We start from the raw sequence: 17,262 nt of genomic DNA on the forward strand, positions 1-17,262 counted from the left end.
ATGATTATCCTTTTACTAAAACTTAAATTTCTTTATTATTAATAATTATTCTATATCTTATTATTCTAAAATTATATTCTATAATTCTATTCTAATTATTCTATTTTCCAATTCTTATTATTCTATACTCATATCAAAAAGTTATCAGAAGTTATTAAATCCAAATTTGTTATTATTTTTATATGAATAATATATTGATATATTTTATATATCTATTAAATAAAGGATAGTTTTTTATAGAAGGAACAAATGATCTTTCTTATGGTTTCATAAATATATTTTTTTTATAAGCAACAAAAATCTTTATCGAAATTTGCATCCAATTCTATCTTAAACTTATATTTTCTGACTGTATTTTAATCGTCTGTCAATGTTCGAAGCTTATTCAGTTTTTCAATTATTTTACTCCCTTTCAAAATATCCCTAACATTGTTGTTGAACATAGTAAAATATTTATAAGGAGACCAATATAAGGAGAAGCCTTTTTGAAGCCTCATTGAATAATTTTTTCTACTTAAGTTGGTTTCCTTATAAATATTTTACTATTTTCTAAAATATTCCTAACATTTTTGGGCATTTTGGTTTATTTTTTCTAATTTCACGTTATAGTTTAAAGGAAGAGGATTGTCTTACTTTCTGTTCATTTTTTAAATACACTTCTATATATTGAATTTATATTTCTCTAATTTATATTTCTTTAACAAATAAATATATTATTTATTGGTTGGCTGCATTTATCGCTTTACTATCTAAATTATTTCATTTCTATATTTTAAGGAACAGCCTTCAATATGTAGTTCACCTTTTACAGGATTTTTTATTATTTTTGAACTTTTTTCGATTTATCTCTAATCTATCAATAAATTATCTCATTTATTATTTTCATAATATTTATATTTCTCGTATTTATTCTTTCTTACTGCAACTCTCAAAGTCATGCAAAATAGCTTTGCTTAATAGCTTCGTTTTTGACATTTTTGTTGGTGGTCTACTCTAACTTACACACACAAACATCTATATAAGGAAAGTCACACGCAGCTCACATTAAGCAGCCGAAGAACCATTTGCACTTTAGCCTTGCCAAAGCTTGGCAACAGATTCAACTCGAGTCTGAAGCAGAGACTTTGGCGGAGGCCTTCTTCACATCGACACTGTCTGCGGTGTTGTACAGAGAACTGAGAACTGAGAACTCAAACCCAAGCTGAAGAGAAGCCAAAGCCAAAAACCAAAATCGTAGTCAGAATTTCAGTTGCATTCCCTGAGCTGAAGCTGAAGCTGTGGTCGCATTGTCCGAATCAATTGTGGGAAACGCACAGAAATAATCTCGAGATTGTGTGAGTGAGTAAGTATCTGTGTGTGTGTGTGTGTGGTGTACAAGTGTGTATGTGTGGGTGGGTGGCATTGCCCCCGCGCGATGTTTGTTGCTGTCAATTAAAGCGCAGCGACCGCAGGAACTGGAACTGGAACTTGTTGCACATTGCAAGTTGCACACTGAACGTTGCACGTTGCACACTGAACGTTGCACATTGCAGTTGCCCCTTTGGCTGTGCCACATTTCGTCGTCGTGGCGTTTTTGACACTCGCCGCTGCCTTTTTAGCCACAGTCTCATTCTCATTCTCAGTATCTGTATCTGTTCCTGTCCCTGTCATTGTCAAGCTGCCAATCCTTGCCCCCGTCTCCCTCTCTCTGTTGCCACATGTGCACCTTCCCCATGGATCAGGGGTTCAGCTCGACAGCCAGGCGATAGTCATTGTCTGTTTTCTGGCCTTCTTTTTTTTACTGCTGCTGCTAACTAACTATCGCTTTTGCCACTCGCATAATAAATTGACAGTTTGCAGTGCGCGTTGAGTGCTTAAATGAATGAATGAATGAATGAATACTTCACTCCCAACTCACTTGCCAAGATGCAAATGCAAAGTGCGCACTTGCCGATACACAAACAGATTGAGATACATTTTGTATCTACAAAAACTCGCTTGTGCTCTGTGCAGCAAGTGTCTTTCACTTTTAGCCAAGATTAATTAGGCTTTAATATGACTGACCAACTGCTTAGCTCCGGCTACCGCTCAAACATTATTCAATCATATTAATTAACTATTGAAAGACAAATCAAGCCAGTCAATTGCAAAGTGCATAATTAGATAGAGATATAATAAATATGGTTGCAAGCTACATAATAAGACGGATATTATTGTAGCGAAATTATCATAAATTATTTTAGTACAGCTTTGTCTATTACTTTATTTATTTATTTTAGTAACACATTATATTCTTTTATTATTTTTTGTCGTTATAATTTAGTATTATAGTTTGTTTTTTAATTTAGAGGCAACGTTATTTGCAGATAAGCGATGCATATGTTATATCAAAAAATTGTGCAATTATTTATAAGTAATCATCGTCGAAAATATTTAAAGATATCTTTTGAAATTAATTTGAAAAAAAGAATTAAAAGAAGCTGAAGAAATACAAATATGGTTTTACCCCAATAGAGGTAAAAACTTTTTAAAATTGATTTGTGTTTAAAAATAACTGCCGCTAAGAAATTAAAGATAAATGTCCATTAAAATAAAGCAAAAATATTTCTATGCACTTCTTTTTGAATTAAACAATATAACACTAATATTTCCCAAATTAAACTTAAATCAAGTAAGTCACAGTAGTATAAAATGCCTTAGAGAGGAATGAAAATGCAAAAGACTGTCAAAAGATTGACATTAGCTTTACTTTAACATACAACTTTAAGTGAGATTAAGAGCGAGATTGCAGCCATTGATACAACCTAATGAAATTCACAATATTCAGCGCAAAAGATATCCAGCAATTACGAATAATTACTATTACAATACTTTTTTCATAATCAATGCAATGAAAAATAATAATAATAAGATATCTCAAAATATTTGCTACAATGATTACTTAATGGAAATCGCTACAGTTTTGTATATATGTGCATAATTATTTTAAATCAGCTGCAGAAATGACTAATTTTAAAATCTTGAATGATGGTTTCTTCATATGATTTGTGCAATAAAATTAAATAACTATAAGAGTAATCATAAAATAAAATTTTTAGGTTGAAAATATCAAGATTTTGATGCTAAACTCGTTTTAAGATTGAAAACATCTTATCTTAAGATTAAAATCTTGATTGAAGAATGTTTTATTCCAAATTGAAGAGAAGATTGAAAGTCTTTTCGAATATAAAAAAAAATAATTTTATTCTTGTTTCTTAAAATGCTGAAATTTCCTTACTTTAAAATTAGAACCTAATTTCTGGTGCTGTTTACTATTTAACTAAAACAAAATATACTTATTTAAATAATTAGGAATGTTTCTAAATTTCTTTGCTATAGTTCTTCTTGGTTCAATGTCTCGTGTGGCATTTAAGGTGCACTCAATAGATCCCCGTGGAATGCAACTGATTGGATTGTATCTGTCAAGTGGCACACCAAGCGGGAGTGCAACATCGTCATCCTGCTGATACGGTCATCATTATGATCAGAGTCTTCATAATCATCATTGAAGTGGGCAATCAGAGAGAGAAGAGAGTATAGAAGAGAGTTTTGTTAAATTTATGTGCAACTTGCAAGTGGAACGCGAATCGCCGCATGGGAGAAATGCAACCCAAGAGACGACGACGATGATGATGGAGATGATGATGATGATGCAGTGCACTCCCCACTGTGCACCTTTGGCGCTTCTTGAGCAAGCAGCGAAGGTGGCAATGATGGCAGCAGTTGCTCAACTGTCAAATTGTTGCAGTTGCAGTTGCAGTTGCAGTTGAAGTTGTTTTTGTTGCTGCTGCTGCGCGTTGATTCGTCGTAATTCATGCGAGGCAAACCACGTCACGTAGCATGCAGCACAACAAGTGGTGCATCTGCTTCTCTTTCCCTCTCTCTCTCTCTCTGTGCGTGCAGCTTCCATGTTTATGGCTGCCACTGACGTTGACGACGACGACGAAGAAGAAAAAACAAAAACAAGACGAAGACGCAGTTGATAATGATGTGTTGCCTCGGCTGCTGCTGCATGCCACCATTCGCTGCCACATTTTGATTGCGTGTCCAGCAGAGTTTCGAACTGCATTCGGTTTGTGATTGTGATTCTTTCGACTACCTGCGCATCAATCGGCCATAAATTAGCATTTGAGTAAATTGGTTAAATTCGTTATTCGTTATTCGGAATTAGGATCCAATGAGTTGAGTTGAGTTGAGTTGAGTTGCTGCTGCCAATCCCCGCTGTTTCTCTGCCTCATCATTCGCCACAGTCTGTCTCTCTCTCTTTCTCACTCTTTATATATGTCCCTCTCCCTCTCTCTTTCTCTTTCTCGATTTCGACCAATAAGTTGCCACAACATGTGGCCAGCGGCTTCAACAGCGAACTTGTTTATTTCCCGCGTTCAACGTTCCTCTGCTTCTGCTTCTTCTTCTTCTTCTTCTACTTCTTCTTCTTACACATATATGGTTCATATATTTCTTTTTTTTATGTTTAATTTCTTGTTATTGATGGATTTATTTTTATTGTGCGCTTCTTAATGGAGAAAATGTTTGGAAGCGTTCTTATTTTGTTGCTCTCTCACTTTTTTTCGCAGTGAAAAATTACAGCAATTAATAAAGTTGCAAATTCTTTATTTCTTATTTTTTGAGTCAGCAACTCAATTGGCTAAATGAAAGATGGCAAAAAAAATGTAGCTGAGAATTTGCTTCGAGCTACAAGATTCGAAATTTTGTATATTTCTTTTAATATTATATTATAGAGGAAAATGTTTACACAGTGTAGTAACCCAAATAATAAAGTTTTATGGTAAAGTTTTTAACTTTATGAAAATTGTATTAAAATAATCAAAGAAGTAAAATCTATTTCTCATTTTTTTTGATGGAGCAAATCAATGGACTAAATTAAAAATAGCAAATGCGACAGAAAAATTTTTTTTTGGGTAAAATTTCCTATGCTTGAATTGAGAATATCTTTTTAAATATTGTTTTAAGTGGAATAAATTTACACAATGTAGAAACTCAACTAAAAACTATGCTAAAGTTTTAAACTTCATTAACAATTTATTAAAATAAATATTGAAGCAGAATCTATTTTACATATTTTTTGAGACAGCAACTCAATTGGCTACTGAAAGATGACGAAAAATTACAGCAAAAGAAATAAAAGTAGTAAATTTTTTATGGAGTTACATGTTTTTAGATTTTTACATGTATATAAGTATGTAAGTGAAAAATATATACAAAATACTGTAGCTAACTATATGTAAAATTCAACAAGGAATAATGCAATATTATTGAAAGAATTACAGCAACAAATGAAGTCCAAAAAAATGTATTTTATTTTCTTAAGGCTAAACGAAAGATAGCGAAAAACTGCAGAAATAATTTTCAATATTTTGACAGAGATATTATTTATGTGGAGAATCCTTAAACAATGTAGAAGCCTGAATATAAAACAAAAAACCTACTAATAAATCTTTAATTCAATTGAAATATTAAAATTATTAAAGAAACAGGATTGCTTTTTTACGTTCTTTGGAATAGCATCATAATAAACATTTTCATAATTTTACGAAGTTACTTTTTTTTAGATATTATTTATGCACATAAGTGGATAATCTGTATAGAGTGCAAAATGCAAAATGAGCAATAAATTATACTTAAAATATAATATACAAATTAAGAAAGAACTTCCTATAAGTTGATATATTTAGACATTTATTTTCTTAATTAAGTTTAAACATTTTAATGAACTGAATGATTGCAAATTAAGATTAAATAGGTTAGCATTAATAATTAATTATACTTTTATATGATTTTGGTGCAAATTGAGATTAAATAGGTTAGCATTAATAATTAATTATGTACTCTTATATAAGTTTGGTTATTAAATGTTCATTTTACTTGACAATTCGAAAGTATTTTAACAAAAGAATTTTGCAGCCCAATTCTTCAACTTTTGACGATGGAGAACTTAATTAAATTTATGCAAGCACTTGCAGCATTATATCAAATAATAAGCAAGTTGAGTTGAAAGTTGCTACAAATGAAAAACAAGTCCATAAACATGGAAAATGCGTTTCCCATAAAGACGTTGAACTCTTGAACTTGCGACGTCCAGCCGTGAACTGCCACAAGAACAAAAACAACAACAACAACAAAAAGCAGCAAAGATGAGAAGCAAATGAATGGAACAACAACAACAAGAAGAAGAGGAATCAGACATCAACTCAACTCAGTCTCGAGAATTTCAAGTTTCAAAACGAATAAATAACAACAAACAAAATCAAAAAAATAAAAATGTAGGAATTCAATTTCAGTTAAGAAGTGGAGAGGAGCAAGAAGAAGGCAGCTGGGATTGAAATTGCCGCTGACTGCATAAATCAATCGAATTTATTGACCAATGACAAATGCCCCCAAAGATGATGATGATGATGATGAAGAAGAAGAGGAAGAAACCGGGCACTAGGCGAAAATCAAAAGCAAACAATGCCAAAGAGATTTCAAGCCAGAAATTCAAATTAAATGACTACAACAACAACAACAACAACATGAAGAATAATCCCAAATCTGAGAAGAGTGAAGCTCGGTGACTGAAAATCGATTAAAAAATAATGCCGAGGCGGCGGCGAAGCTGCGATTGGCGCGCAGGAATGTCAAATGAGCGAGACAGAAGAGGGAGTGAGAAAGAGAAAGATATACACTGAGGTGAGTTGAGCTAACCCAAAGGCAAAAACTCTTCTTGGGCAATAAAAATGATAAAAACCAAAACAGAATCAAATAATTCTCGAAAAGTTCTCGGCGACTGCGTCGCCTGTCTATGCCACAAATCAAACGCCAGCAAGATGCCGACTGCAGACGGCGACTGTCTCTGCTGCTGCTGCTGCCACACCCCCTGCCCCTTGCCCCTGCCCCTTGTCCGCTATCCCTTTACCTCGTGCATTCGCTTGAGCTGCAAATGAAACATGGAGACTGGGACTTCAAGTTGCGACGACTTCAGTCAGCTCCGCTGCAGGGCGTCCAACAGCAGCGTCATAATCACACGCTGCATACACAGACAGAGACTCACACACACACACATACACTCGCACACACACACCTACAGCGAGAGCTCGATAATTATGACGGGAAATAAATTGTGTATGATTGCTTGATTGGCGATTTATTGACTCACATTATTGGAGCTGCCGATGTTGCTGCCACTGCCACAGTTGACTGTGCTGCATGCAACTGCCAAGTGAGTGTGCGAGTGTGAGTATGAGTGCATCCGTGAGTGTCCATAATCGATGCGGGCTTGACAGCGTATTTATTACAAACAGCAACAACAACAACAACAACAACAAAATGCGAATATTTTTCTCTTCGTTCTTTTTTTTGCCCATTTTTTTTGCTTTAAACATTTTACTGGCAAACGAACCACAACGAACTCTGAAGCAAGCTCGATGATTGAAATTGCGAATGTCTCAAAACCGGAAGCCATTAAATGCTATAATTTAATGGTTGCTTGGTCCACCAAAAAAAGGGTTATTGAGTAAGGTAAAGTAGCAGACATATTAAAGGGCAGTATTAAAAAGAAATTACTATACAGAGAAACAATAAACAGTTGCTTAAAATTAAATAAAATTGAAGTAAAGAAAATTACCTATAAAATGTTAAATAAATATGCCACAAGGATTAATGAGCAAGCGATTAACATTTGAAGCTTAACAGGCTTGCAAATGTTATCATAACATAAAAACACACTGCTGTTAAAATGCGCCTTATTATACAGAACAATATGAACGCAGCTATTAAATGCAGCATCTAACATTGTCTGCTGTTAACAGAACTTTTTTGTATTTTCAAAAGCGCAGCTGTTAAAATGAAGCACGCCTTTGCAGAACTTTAACAGCGCAGCGATCAAGTGGAGCACATAATGGGGGCTCCTCTTAACAGAAACTAATTAGATAATTTACATTTGCAAAAGCGTCGCTGTTGCCGTAAAAGCAGAGCTCAAATGCAAAGCAAACCAAGTGAAGTCTTTACAATTGCTTTTGCTTTCAGCATTGCTTTTGCAAAAGCGCTGTTGCTAACCGCTGAACAGAGATCTATGTATGCGCCCGCCTTGCAAAACAACAACAACTGCGCGCTATTTTATAACTGCACTCAAAAACAACCCTACAAAAATGCTACACATACAAATATACATATTGGCACTCACCTAGTATTTTCTTATGCTGCGGTTATTGCATTTGTATTTCTATTCTCCTTGCTCCTCTTACACTCACACAAACACACGCGAAGAATTTTTTTCAGCAGGCTTGCTTGCAGGCGTCACTTTTATGCTGCATTTTTATTTCATTTATTGACATTTCACTGCCTTAAAATAACAACCACGCACAATAGCACTCTTCATTTAGTAATTAAAACACTTGAAGCTGTGATTAACTATTTAACAATCACATAAAAAACAAAAAGGAAAACACTTTACACACTTACAAATTTTTCACACCGCGCGGCGTCGCAAACGAAAACTAAATGATCGAAAGAGCTTTGAAAGTGAGTGTGAGAGAGCCAGCAATGTCGAAAGCATTAGTTGAACTTTGAAAAGGCGCGCTTTCTGATGTACAGCCTGCGTAGGCGAAAAGAAGACAGGACTACAAAAACAAATGCAAGTAATTACTCTCCAGCTGGATTTTGAAGAGTGTCAAATGAGAGCGCGGGAGCATCATGGCGTTCGTTGGGTACAGCAATGAGCGCACCTTATTAATATGCGTGTGTGCTTTAAGAGGAGCTAGAGTAATTTTGTGCTCCTCAACTGTTGAGTTGCAATGGGAGTTGAACCGAAGACAAAAGGGAATGCAAATAGGAAGGCAAGAAAAAAACCCTTCCTTATGTCTTTGCCATAGGGGATTTGCCTATAATAACAAATCATTTACAAATTTATGCAACCCTTTGCAGCAGGGAAGAAAAGAATCTTATGATATGTTCTTTCACCACAAAAAAAAAAAAGAAATAAAGAACAATTTCATCAAAATTGCCATGGAAGTCATAACTCTTCTAGATGAGACGCAGTCGCCATTTAATTTCAGCTCACAGAAAAATTTGTAAGGCAATAATAAAAAAGTTGTGTGGAAAAACTGGAAGAAAAAAAAGGCATTCACACGCACATAATTCAATTGGCTCAAACAAAAGCGCATTTAATTTTATTTATTGTCGAGAGAGAGAGACGGGAATGAAAGGACGCTGATGAGCAGATGAAAAAAAAACGTATCCGTCAGATACTTTCACTCAAATGGTTTGGACAATGATTTGACGTGTTGTTATCTGCGGGCCTCTAAAAGCAGGACAAGAGAGACGAGCATAAATAAAACGAATTTGAAGAAAGCCGAGAGAAAAGAGGGAGAAAATAGAGAGAAATGTCAACAAATAAAGTGCGTGTTGTTGGCCTGGCCAAATGACGACACATGCTGGCACACAAAAGATACAAAGATACATTTAGACTGTATCTCAAAGTGTGTGTGTGTGTGGAACGCAATTTCATTGCGTCGCTTTCAACTTTCGAATGATGCGGCGATAAATCAAGGATAATCTACTTTTCAGGATCATAATTTTTGTGTGAATTGACAGGGCGCAGTGACAAAAAGAAAGCAAACTGACAGATTTATGTACGCACACGCACACGCATACCAAAAGATACACACACGCACACACACACATGTTAGCTAGGACTCCCTTTTCATGATGTCTGCCTTTCGAACGGATATCAATTTCACATAAAACTCTCTCTCTCTCTTCTCTCCGTCTGCCTGCTCAGCCGAGAAAGTGGATGATGATGACAGGCAAAGAGTCCAAGTCGAGTCTCAGACTCTTTGAGGGGTGGGAGTAACCCTTATTTGACACATTAAATGTCATTTGAGCATGCGATGAACGAGCCAAAATGTGGGCGGCCATCTTGGGCCCACAAATGTTTACTGTATCTGTATCTGTAGCTTCAGCAAATGTATCTCTGTATCTGTGTATCTATGCGGGTTTCGTGTGCATTTCGAATGAGTCGCACGTTTCGTTTAGTCGTCCATTTATATTGGCGACATTAAATCATTCTATCAATCCCAGTCACGAGCTCTCTCTCTGCGTTGTCCACTTTCACTTTTCCATCCCCCTCACTATACATACATATATATAGATATATATAAACCACCTCCATTAGTCATTAATCGCCGCAGTGACTTTAATGGCATTAAATAGTCGCAATTATATTTTAATGCCGAGACCAGTACAAAGCCCCATTTTCAGGGTGGATTTTCTTTGCTTTCCCCTCGACTTTCTTCTTCTCTTTTATTTCCTTCTTGGATTTAGTTAATTGCCTTTGCTTCTTTTATTTGTATTTTTTTTTTGCTCTTCCTGATTAGCGTTTCTCGATAAAAATGTATACAACTTTATGAGCTTCGTTCATTTCGAACTATCTATAGAAAACCAAGCCGACAAAATTTGCATATCAATTGGCTTTGAGAACAGAAGCAACTCTTCTTTTGTTACGCTCTATTATCATAGTATTTCTATGCATATCAACTAATAACGTTGATTTCAACAAATTTTCGAACTTTAATTAAATATTCCAAAATACAATCTGCAGTTAAAGTAGATAAACTTTTTTATGGGTTTACTTACATGCAATTGTTCTTAGCCTGATCATCTGTAAAGATATAAAGAGATACCAAAGTTATTGATGATATACATATATTCAATGTTAACATTGTAGAAATTCTTTATAAGAATAAGAATATTTGATATTTTTTTAAAGTTTTTTAAAATTTATTTTAGTGCTGTTTTAGTACAAAATTTTAAATGAAAGTTAACAGAAGTTTACATATGTATTTACTACAATGAAGGAAGAAACTCTCTCTATAGAAAGCAAGAGAGAGCTTTTTAAACTAGAGCTGAAACGTTTCACAGCCTGCATTGCAAATTGCTTGATATTTGGATCAATATACTTAAAAATTGAATTTAATAACTTTATTTAAAATTATAAAATGAAATAAATATAGGAAATTTGGTGTTTTCTTAATGGCAAAGTAATATAAACCCAAATTTCGACTCTACTTACTTAAGCTTTCTCTCTGAAGAGAGTAAGAGAGAGCTTTTGAAATGTGAACCGAAACGTTTGACAGCCTGCACTGTAAATTACTTGACATTTGATATAATATTTTTAGATTTTGAATTGTATATTGACTCTATTTAACAGCGTTCATTTTATATTAAAATTATCTTAATCTAAATTCCTATAAATTCCCTCCTCCAATACAAAAGCTTTTCCACTTAAGAGATTAAGATAAAGCTTTTATAAAGTAAGCCACAGCGTTACACAGGCAGCTAAGTAAAATTCATATTACTATCATTTTTTTACATATTGCAATTAATTAATAATGATTTAATTCATTTTATAGCACTATTAGTTTCGAATAATATTACAAAATCAACATTGTTCTAAATAAAATCTCTCTGCATTTAGCAATTTCCCTAAACATTCAAATAGCAAATTCAAAATGCTTTATAAAGTGTGTAAAATATTAAATTTTTATAATCTGTCAATTGTTGTTATCTAACATAAAAGATAGAGTGTTATTATGCTCCACACCTAATAATATTGAAAGAAGGAAAAGAAGTGTTAAATATCAAAATGTATGCAAATAAATAAAATGTTATCCTTGAGCTTTTTGTTAAGTCTCTCGAAGCAAGTTCTGGGAGTGCTCTGAAGTGACAACGGATATGAAATATGTATAGAATGTTATGTACGTGGAGATGTCAGAGAATGCACATAGGGGCATACTTTTGACGTCAGAACAAAAGCAACCCCTTTATTTTGTGTTAGATTTATGATGGGCGGAAAACGAATGAAACGAAACGTAACAAAAACAAAGACAAAAAAGCAACTAATCAACTTTTGACAGTAGAAATCCACCTCAAAAATGCCAGCAGCAAAATGACTGCTATTTATATGAGCAGATCGAGAATCGAGAGAAGGCCATGATGTGCTCTTGATGATAAAGAATGGGTGAAAATATGGCTTCCATAACAAAATACAAGCATCCCACTCTCTCTCTCTCTATCTCTCTCACACACTCTTTCTCCCTCTCTTTCACTCCTTGTCTCCCTCTCTATGCAATAAAACAATGTCACGTAATTTAGAGAAAGAACAAATGTCAAAAATTGAGTGATTTACAAGGCAACAAACAGGCGACGAATTGAAGTTCCAATGAAAAAGGAGTTCATAATTTTTATTTTCATTTTATTTTCGAACGGTGCGTGAGGCAACAGATAAGAAAGAAAGTGGAAGAAGAAGAAAAGGCGCTGTCTCCGGGTGGTTGCGATGCCCCGCAGCTCAACACAGAGAGAAAATTAGGCAAATTTAGGTAAAAGGACACGCCACGCAAGGACACACATCAGGACATAAATCAGAGGCAAAAACACTCGTCGTCGTCGTCGTCTAATTTGGCAGAACGAAAACGATCCGCGCAACATTTGCGCACGCGCAGCTGCCACAGCATGCAGCATACAGCATGTAGCATGCAACATGCTTGGAAAATATGAAAAAATATGATGATGATGAGCTAGCTGCAGAGAGAGAGAGAGTGTGAGGCTCAGATTTATGGCCTATTGAAATGCCATCGAGCTCTAATGCACTGGAACGAGCAACGAACATTTTGTTTTTTTTTATTTTTTTGGACAGCGGTCCGAGCTCTTTTATCTGGTTTCGAAACCACTCTAGAAACCCATTTTGATCTTCTAAAATTTTTAATATTTTTATGACGCACATTTCCGTCCACTCTCTCGCTCTCACTCTCTTTCCATCTCTTTCTGTTGAGTGACTGCGTTTTTCATGTCTCCCCCCGGGTGAGATTTATGTGTTTCTTCGATTATGTAAGCCTTGGTTTTTCCTTCAGTCCCTTTCCATTCTCTTTTCTTTTCTCTTCTCTACTTCTTTTTGGTGGAAAGTCAATTATCAAATTTATGGTTTTCCTTGCCTTGGCGGCATTTTTAATGGCTCTCATTCCCACATTGTGAATTCAATATTATAAGAGCATTTCTCTCCTCCATCCTCCAAACTCCATCTGCTCTTTAATTTGTTTCAATTTTATAACTTATTAGTCATAATTTTTGGTCTTTCTGCCACAAAAGCCGCTGACAGTTCGAACACAGGTCACCTTAATTATAGTTGTAGTCTGTCTTTAATCAGTCTAGTCCAACGCTCTTTCAAACTTAAGCACTAAAATCGTAGAAGATTCTGTTTTCGGCTATGGAAATTGAGAAGGTCGTAAAGATAAAGATTATCGGCATTAATGTTGCGTTAACTTATTGCACGCTGTTGTTTTTTTTTTTAAGAACAGTTTGGGAATGAGATAAAAGAATTTCTATTTGTTGTTTATCACAACTTAAATAATCATAAAATAATCTATTCAATAAATCGATTAATGTTCAATTAAGGTTTGCTTAACTTATGACACTCTGTTTTTAAAAACTGTTTGACAATAACAAATTTTAAAGTTTTATTAAAATAATGTGATATTAATTTTAAAGTATACCAAATTAATATACCACAAAAAATACTAAAACTATATATAATATTATATTTGGTATATTAATATAGTATTGCATTGAAAATGTACCATAGAGTGAAAAATATACCAGATGGTTAGTATATAAAGTATATACTTTATAGGGTCGGAGTAAATTATAATACCCTTCTGTCCTATGGATAACGGATATTAAAATAATTTCAACAAATTTAAATATTCACATAAAATTCTTATTTTATGTTATTTTTAGTAAATATCATTCTCAAAAAATCCACGCTAATTCTCATTTCATATCCATTCCTTTGATCTAATAAATACATTGTATTACATTATAAGCAATCAGAAATGATAAGATATTCTTCAGCAAATTAAAGAAAATATCTCTAAAATTATTTCAAAAGCAGTGCAAAATATTTTTTCATTATTTCGAAGAATTTTATTTTTTTATTTACATTTTAAAACTTGTAACTATGATATTATATATAAGACCAACAATATTACATACAAAATCAAATTTTTTTTAATATATTATCTGAGTTTCTGTTAGAAATATATTACTTTAGTTGAGTTTTATGAAATTTGTTCAATTTATTTAAAATCTATTTATATAAAATCGGTATTCTTTTTATTATTTCGAATTTACTAATGAAAATATACCAACAAAATTTGGCTTACGTCTTGTTCTAATTTCATTATATAAAGTCTGTATTGTTTTTCTAATTTAATAGTAAAAAAATAGAAAAATATTATCTGAACCACGATTAAATATTATTATGCTAATAAAGTAACTTTAAGAAAGGAAAAGCTTATCTAAAACATCATCAAATCAACTCAAATTTTGTGCTGCGCCAGACACAATAAGTTAAAGTTTGAATTGGCGAAAAATATATGCAAAAACTTTGCATATTTGTGTTAACTATACTCTATATAAAAAAATGAAAAGAGTCTTTGGCAATTCCCATCAAGCAGATAATCGAAAGAGAAAGAGAGACAGAGAATCCCACGTTGACCAGTTTTCAGAAGAATCGTTTTGCTTTCGTCAAAATTAACGCTGAAACTTTTTAATGAAAAACCCGCATCAAGTTGTTGGAAAATTATCCCCACACAGCTTGGGAGTTTTCTTTTGTAAGAGGGAAAGAGAAGTGGCTGTTGGGAAAATGGGAAATGGAAACTGTGAGTTTGACTGGAACAACCCCAGAGCAGAGAACAATTTCATTCCATCATGGCCGACGACAAGAAGAGAGTAAACACAAGCTGACAGTCTGTCAGTCAGTCAAGCAGTCAGTTTGTCAGTCTGTCAGTCAAGACACGATGCGAACCCTCAACTCTCAAATTGGGGGCAGGGCAATGGCCGAATCGAAGAGAGAGAGAGAGAGAGGATGTGCGGGCTGCGAAAAGAAAAGCGAACTGAAAAAAAACGCGTCATTTTCCAACCACCATCAGAGAAGCATTTTCTTGACAGCGACCCTTATTTCTGAACTGAACTGAACTGAACTGCGAGTCATAATTCTTTTTTATTTTGTGACACGAATAAATCACTCAATTGTATAAAATTAAATGGGAGAAAAGAAATAAAAGGACGCCTCATCCAGAGAGAGAGAAAAACAAAATGGCAGCCGAATAAAATAATTCGTATTTGAGGATTTGGATTTGTATTTGTATGCGAGAGGAGGATTCGTGAGCCCGAATAAATCAAGAGATTGGACACAGATATCATAAAAATAATATCCTTTGACTCGGCGTCTCTGCTTCGCTTCTGTTTTGTATCCTTCGCATCGCTTTTGGCAGACGACAGCGCTCACTACTTGACGGGTCTTTGGCCCCCAATCCACAGTTCTCTGTCTCTCTTTCACTCTGTCTGTGCTTCCCTCTTTCCCTCCCTTTCTCTGTCGTGTTTGCTACTTTTCTAGCGCTTTAATGAGCATACGGCATTTTGACACACACACACGAACAAACAAACACACACAGACACGCACATGCCAAGCATCAAAAAGTGAAGGGTATTTAAGCAGTTGTCAAGTTTGCTTTGTCAGATAGATACTTGACTATGGGGAAAAGAATAAAGTATGATTAAATATACGCATATTCAAAAATTTTGTTAACTTAAAATTAAATTAATTCGTTGCTAACTTTAATTTAATTTAAAAGTTAAATATTATATATAAAACCGAAATAAGGTGCAAATATATTTGGTATTTTTATTGAATATTCATTTAGAAGTTAAACATATTTTCAAATATGTATAATGAAATAAGGAGTTATGTATATATTCTAAAATGTTTCTTAAGCCATATTTATTTCATTTAGTAAAATTATCACCTCATAAATATTTTTTGAATATATAAAAAAGAAGAGATCTATCATAAAATTGAGAAAAAGTAAAGAGGTTTACTTTAAATGGAATATTAAATATACTAAAATAAATATTCATTTAGAATAGAATAATGAATATACTGAAAATATGTATTCAGAATAGAATACTAAATAGACTAGAATATTACTAACAGAATATTAAATAGAATATATCTGAATATTTAATTTATAACTTAAACGTATTTTAAACTATTTATAATAAAATACTTTTTTTCCATATTTATGAAAATTAGTAAAATTAGTATAAAATATGACAGCTCAGCTCAATTTATCTAATAAACAAATTATCAAATAATACTAAACTAATAAACCCGCTCATTGTTTGAATAATGAATGACAAACGCTGGTAAAAAATTAATGATTTTCTTTTTAAAATAGTATTTTAGCACATAATTGTATTATATTAATATTATATTATTTAAAGTGAAGTAAACTATTTCTTTGTTTGGTAAACTTTGGTTTAAAAATTAATTAAATTTTTGTGACAATATTGTCACAGCTATTCATTGCTATTTATACCATCTATCCATAGTACACATTAGAATTTTTGCTGAATATTTTTTGAATCCAGTGTTATATCAAATGGGTGACGGGTATCTCACAGTCGCGCATTCTCGATTGTAGCTCTCTTACTTGATTTGGGTATCATTCTTAAAATATTGCAATATTTATTGAATGATTTCCTAATGTTCTTAGAACTAAAAACAATTTTTGTATTTCTTTGACATGTATTTTTCAATATCTTCTGATTTCGTGAAACTAAAAAAAAAGTTCCGTATTATATTCCTTCATTCGTTAAATTTAAATATTTCGAAATAAATATTTTTTATCCTCTAAAATAGTTCTAAAATTTTATAGTTCTAGTTTTAGTAATAGGTATTTTGCTGAATTACAGAATTTTCTAACCTAAATTTAGTATTTTTGTCATATTTTGAGAAATTTGCATTGTTCTTAAAATGTTTTTAAAATTCAGAACACAATTTTCAAGACAAGTGTTCTTGATTTAAAAAATTGGTCTTTTGTTTTAATGTATACTTAAATTAAGCAACCATTCCCTGTTACTTTTTTCAAAGTTGTGAGCTCAATAAAACATGTTTTACTCTTAACTTTCTCTACCCTCTATTTAAGCAAATATTTTCATATCAAGCAATATTTTCATAATGTAATTTCATTCATTAATATCGCATTTATTAGAGCATCTACAAATTCGTGGCCATTATATTAATTTTTCGATTTGAGCAGCACTTTTTTTCGGTGGTTGTTGTGCCTCAAATGTGTCTCTTGGCTGTCGCCGTTGCCATTAAGCTGACTTCTCTGTGAGTGTGTGAGTGAGTGT

General features: G+C 33.2%; 1 protein-coding gene across 1 annotated transcript in view; it reads left to right on the forward strand.

Annotated features, from left to right (window-relative positions):
• Positions 1-6,292: 6,292 nt before the first annotated feature.
• Positions 6,293-17,262, forward strand: part of LOC117564015 (zinc finger protein 423) — a 179,094-nt gene continuing 168,124 nt past the window's right edge. Inside the window, exon 1 of the mRNA XM_052002842.1 lies at positions 6,293-6,705. Within this exon, the coding sequence (XP_051858802.1) occupies positions 6,658-6,705 (48 nt within the window). The 5' untranslated portion in view covers positions 6,293-6,657. The remainder of the gene's footprint in view (positions 6,706-17,262) is intronic.

Source organism: Drosophila albomicans, chromosome 2L (genome assembly GCF_009650485.2).
Source record: "Drosophila albomicans strain 15112-1751.03 chromosome 2L, ASM965048v2, whole genome shotgun sequence".
NCBI classification, from domain to species: domain Eukaryota; kingdom Metazoa; phylum Arthropoda; class Insecta; order Diptera; family Drosophilidae; genus Drosophila; species Drosophila albomicans.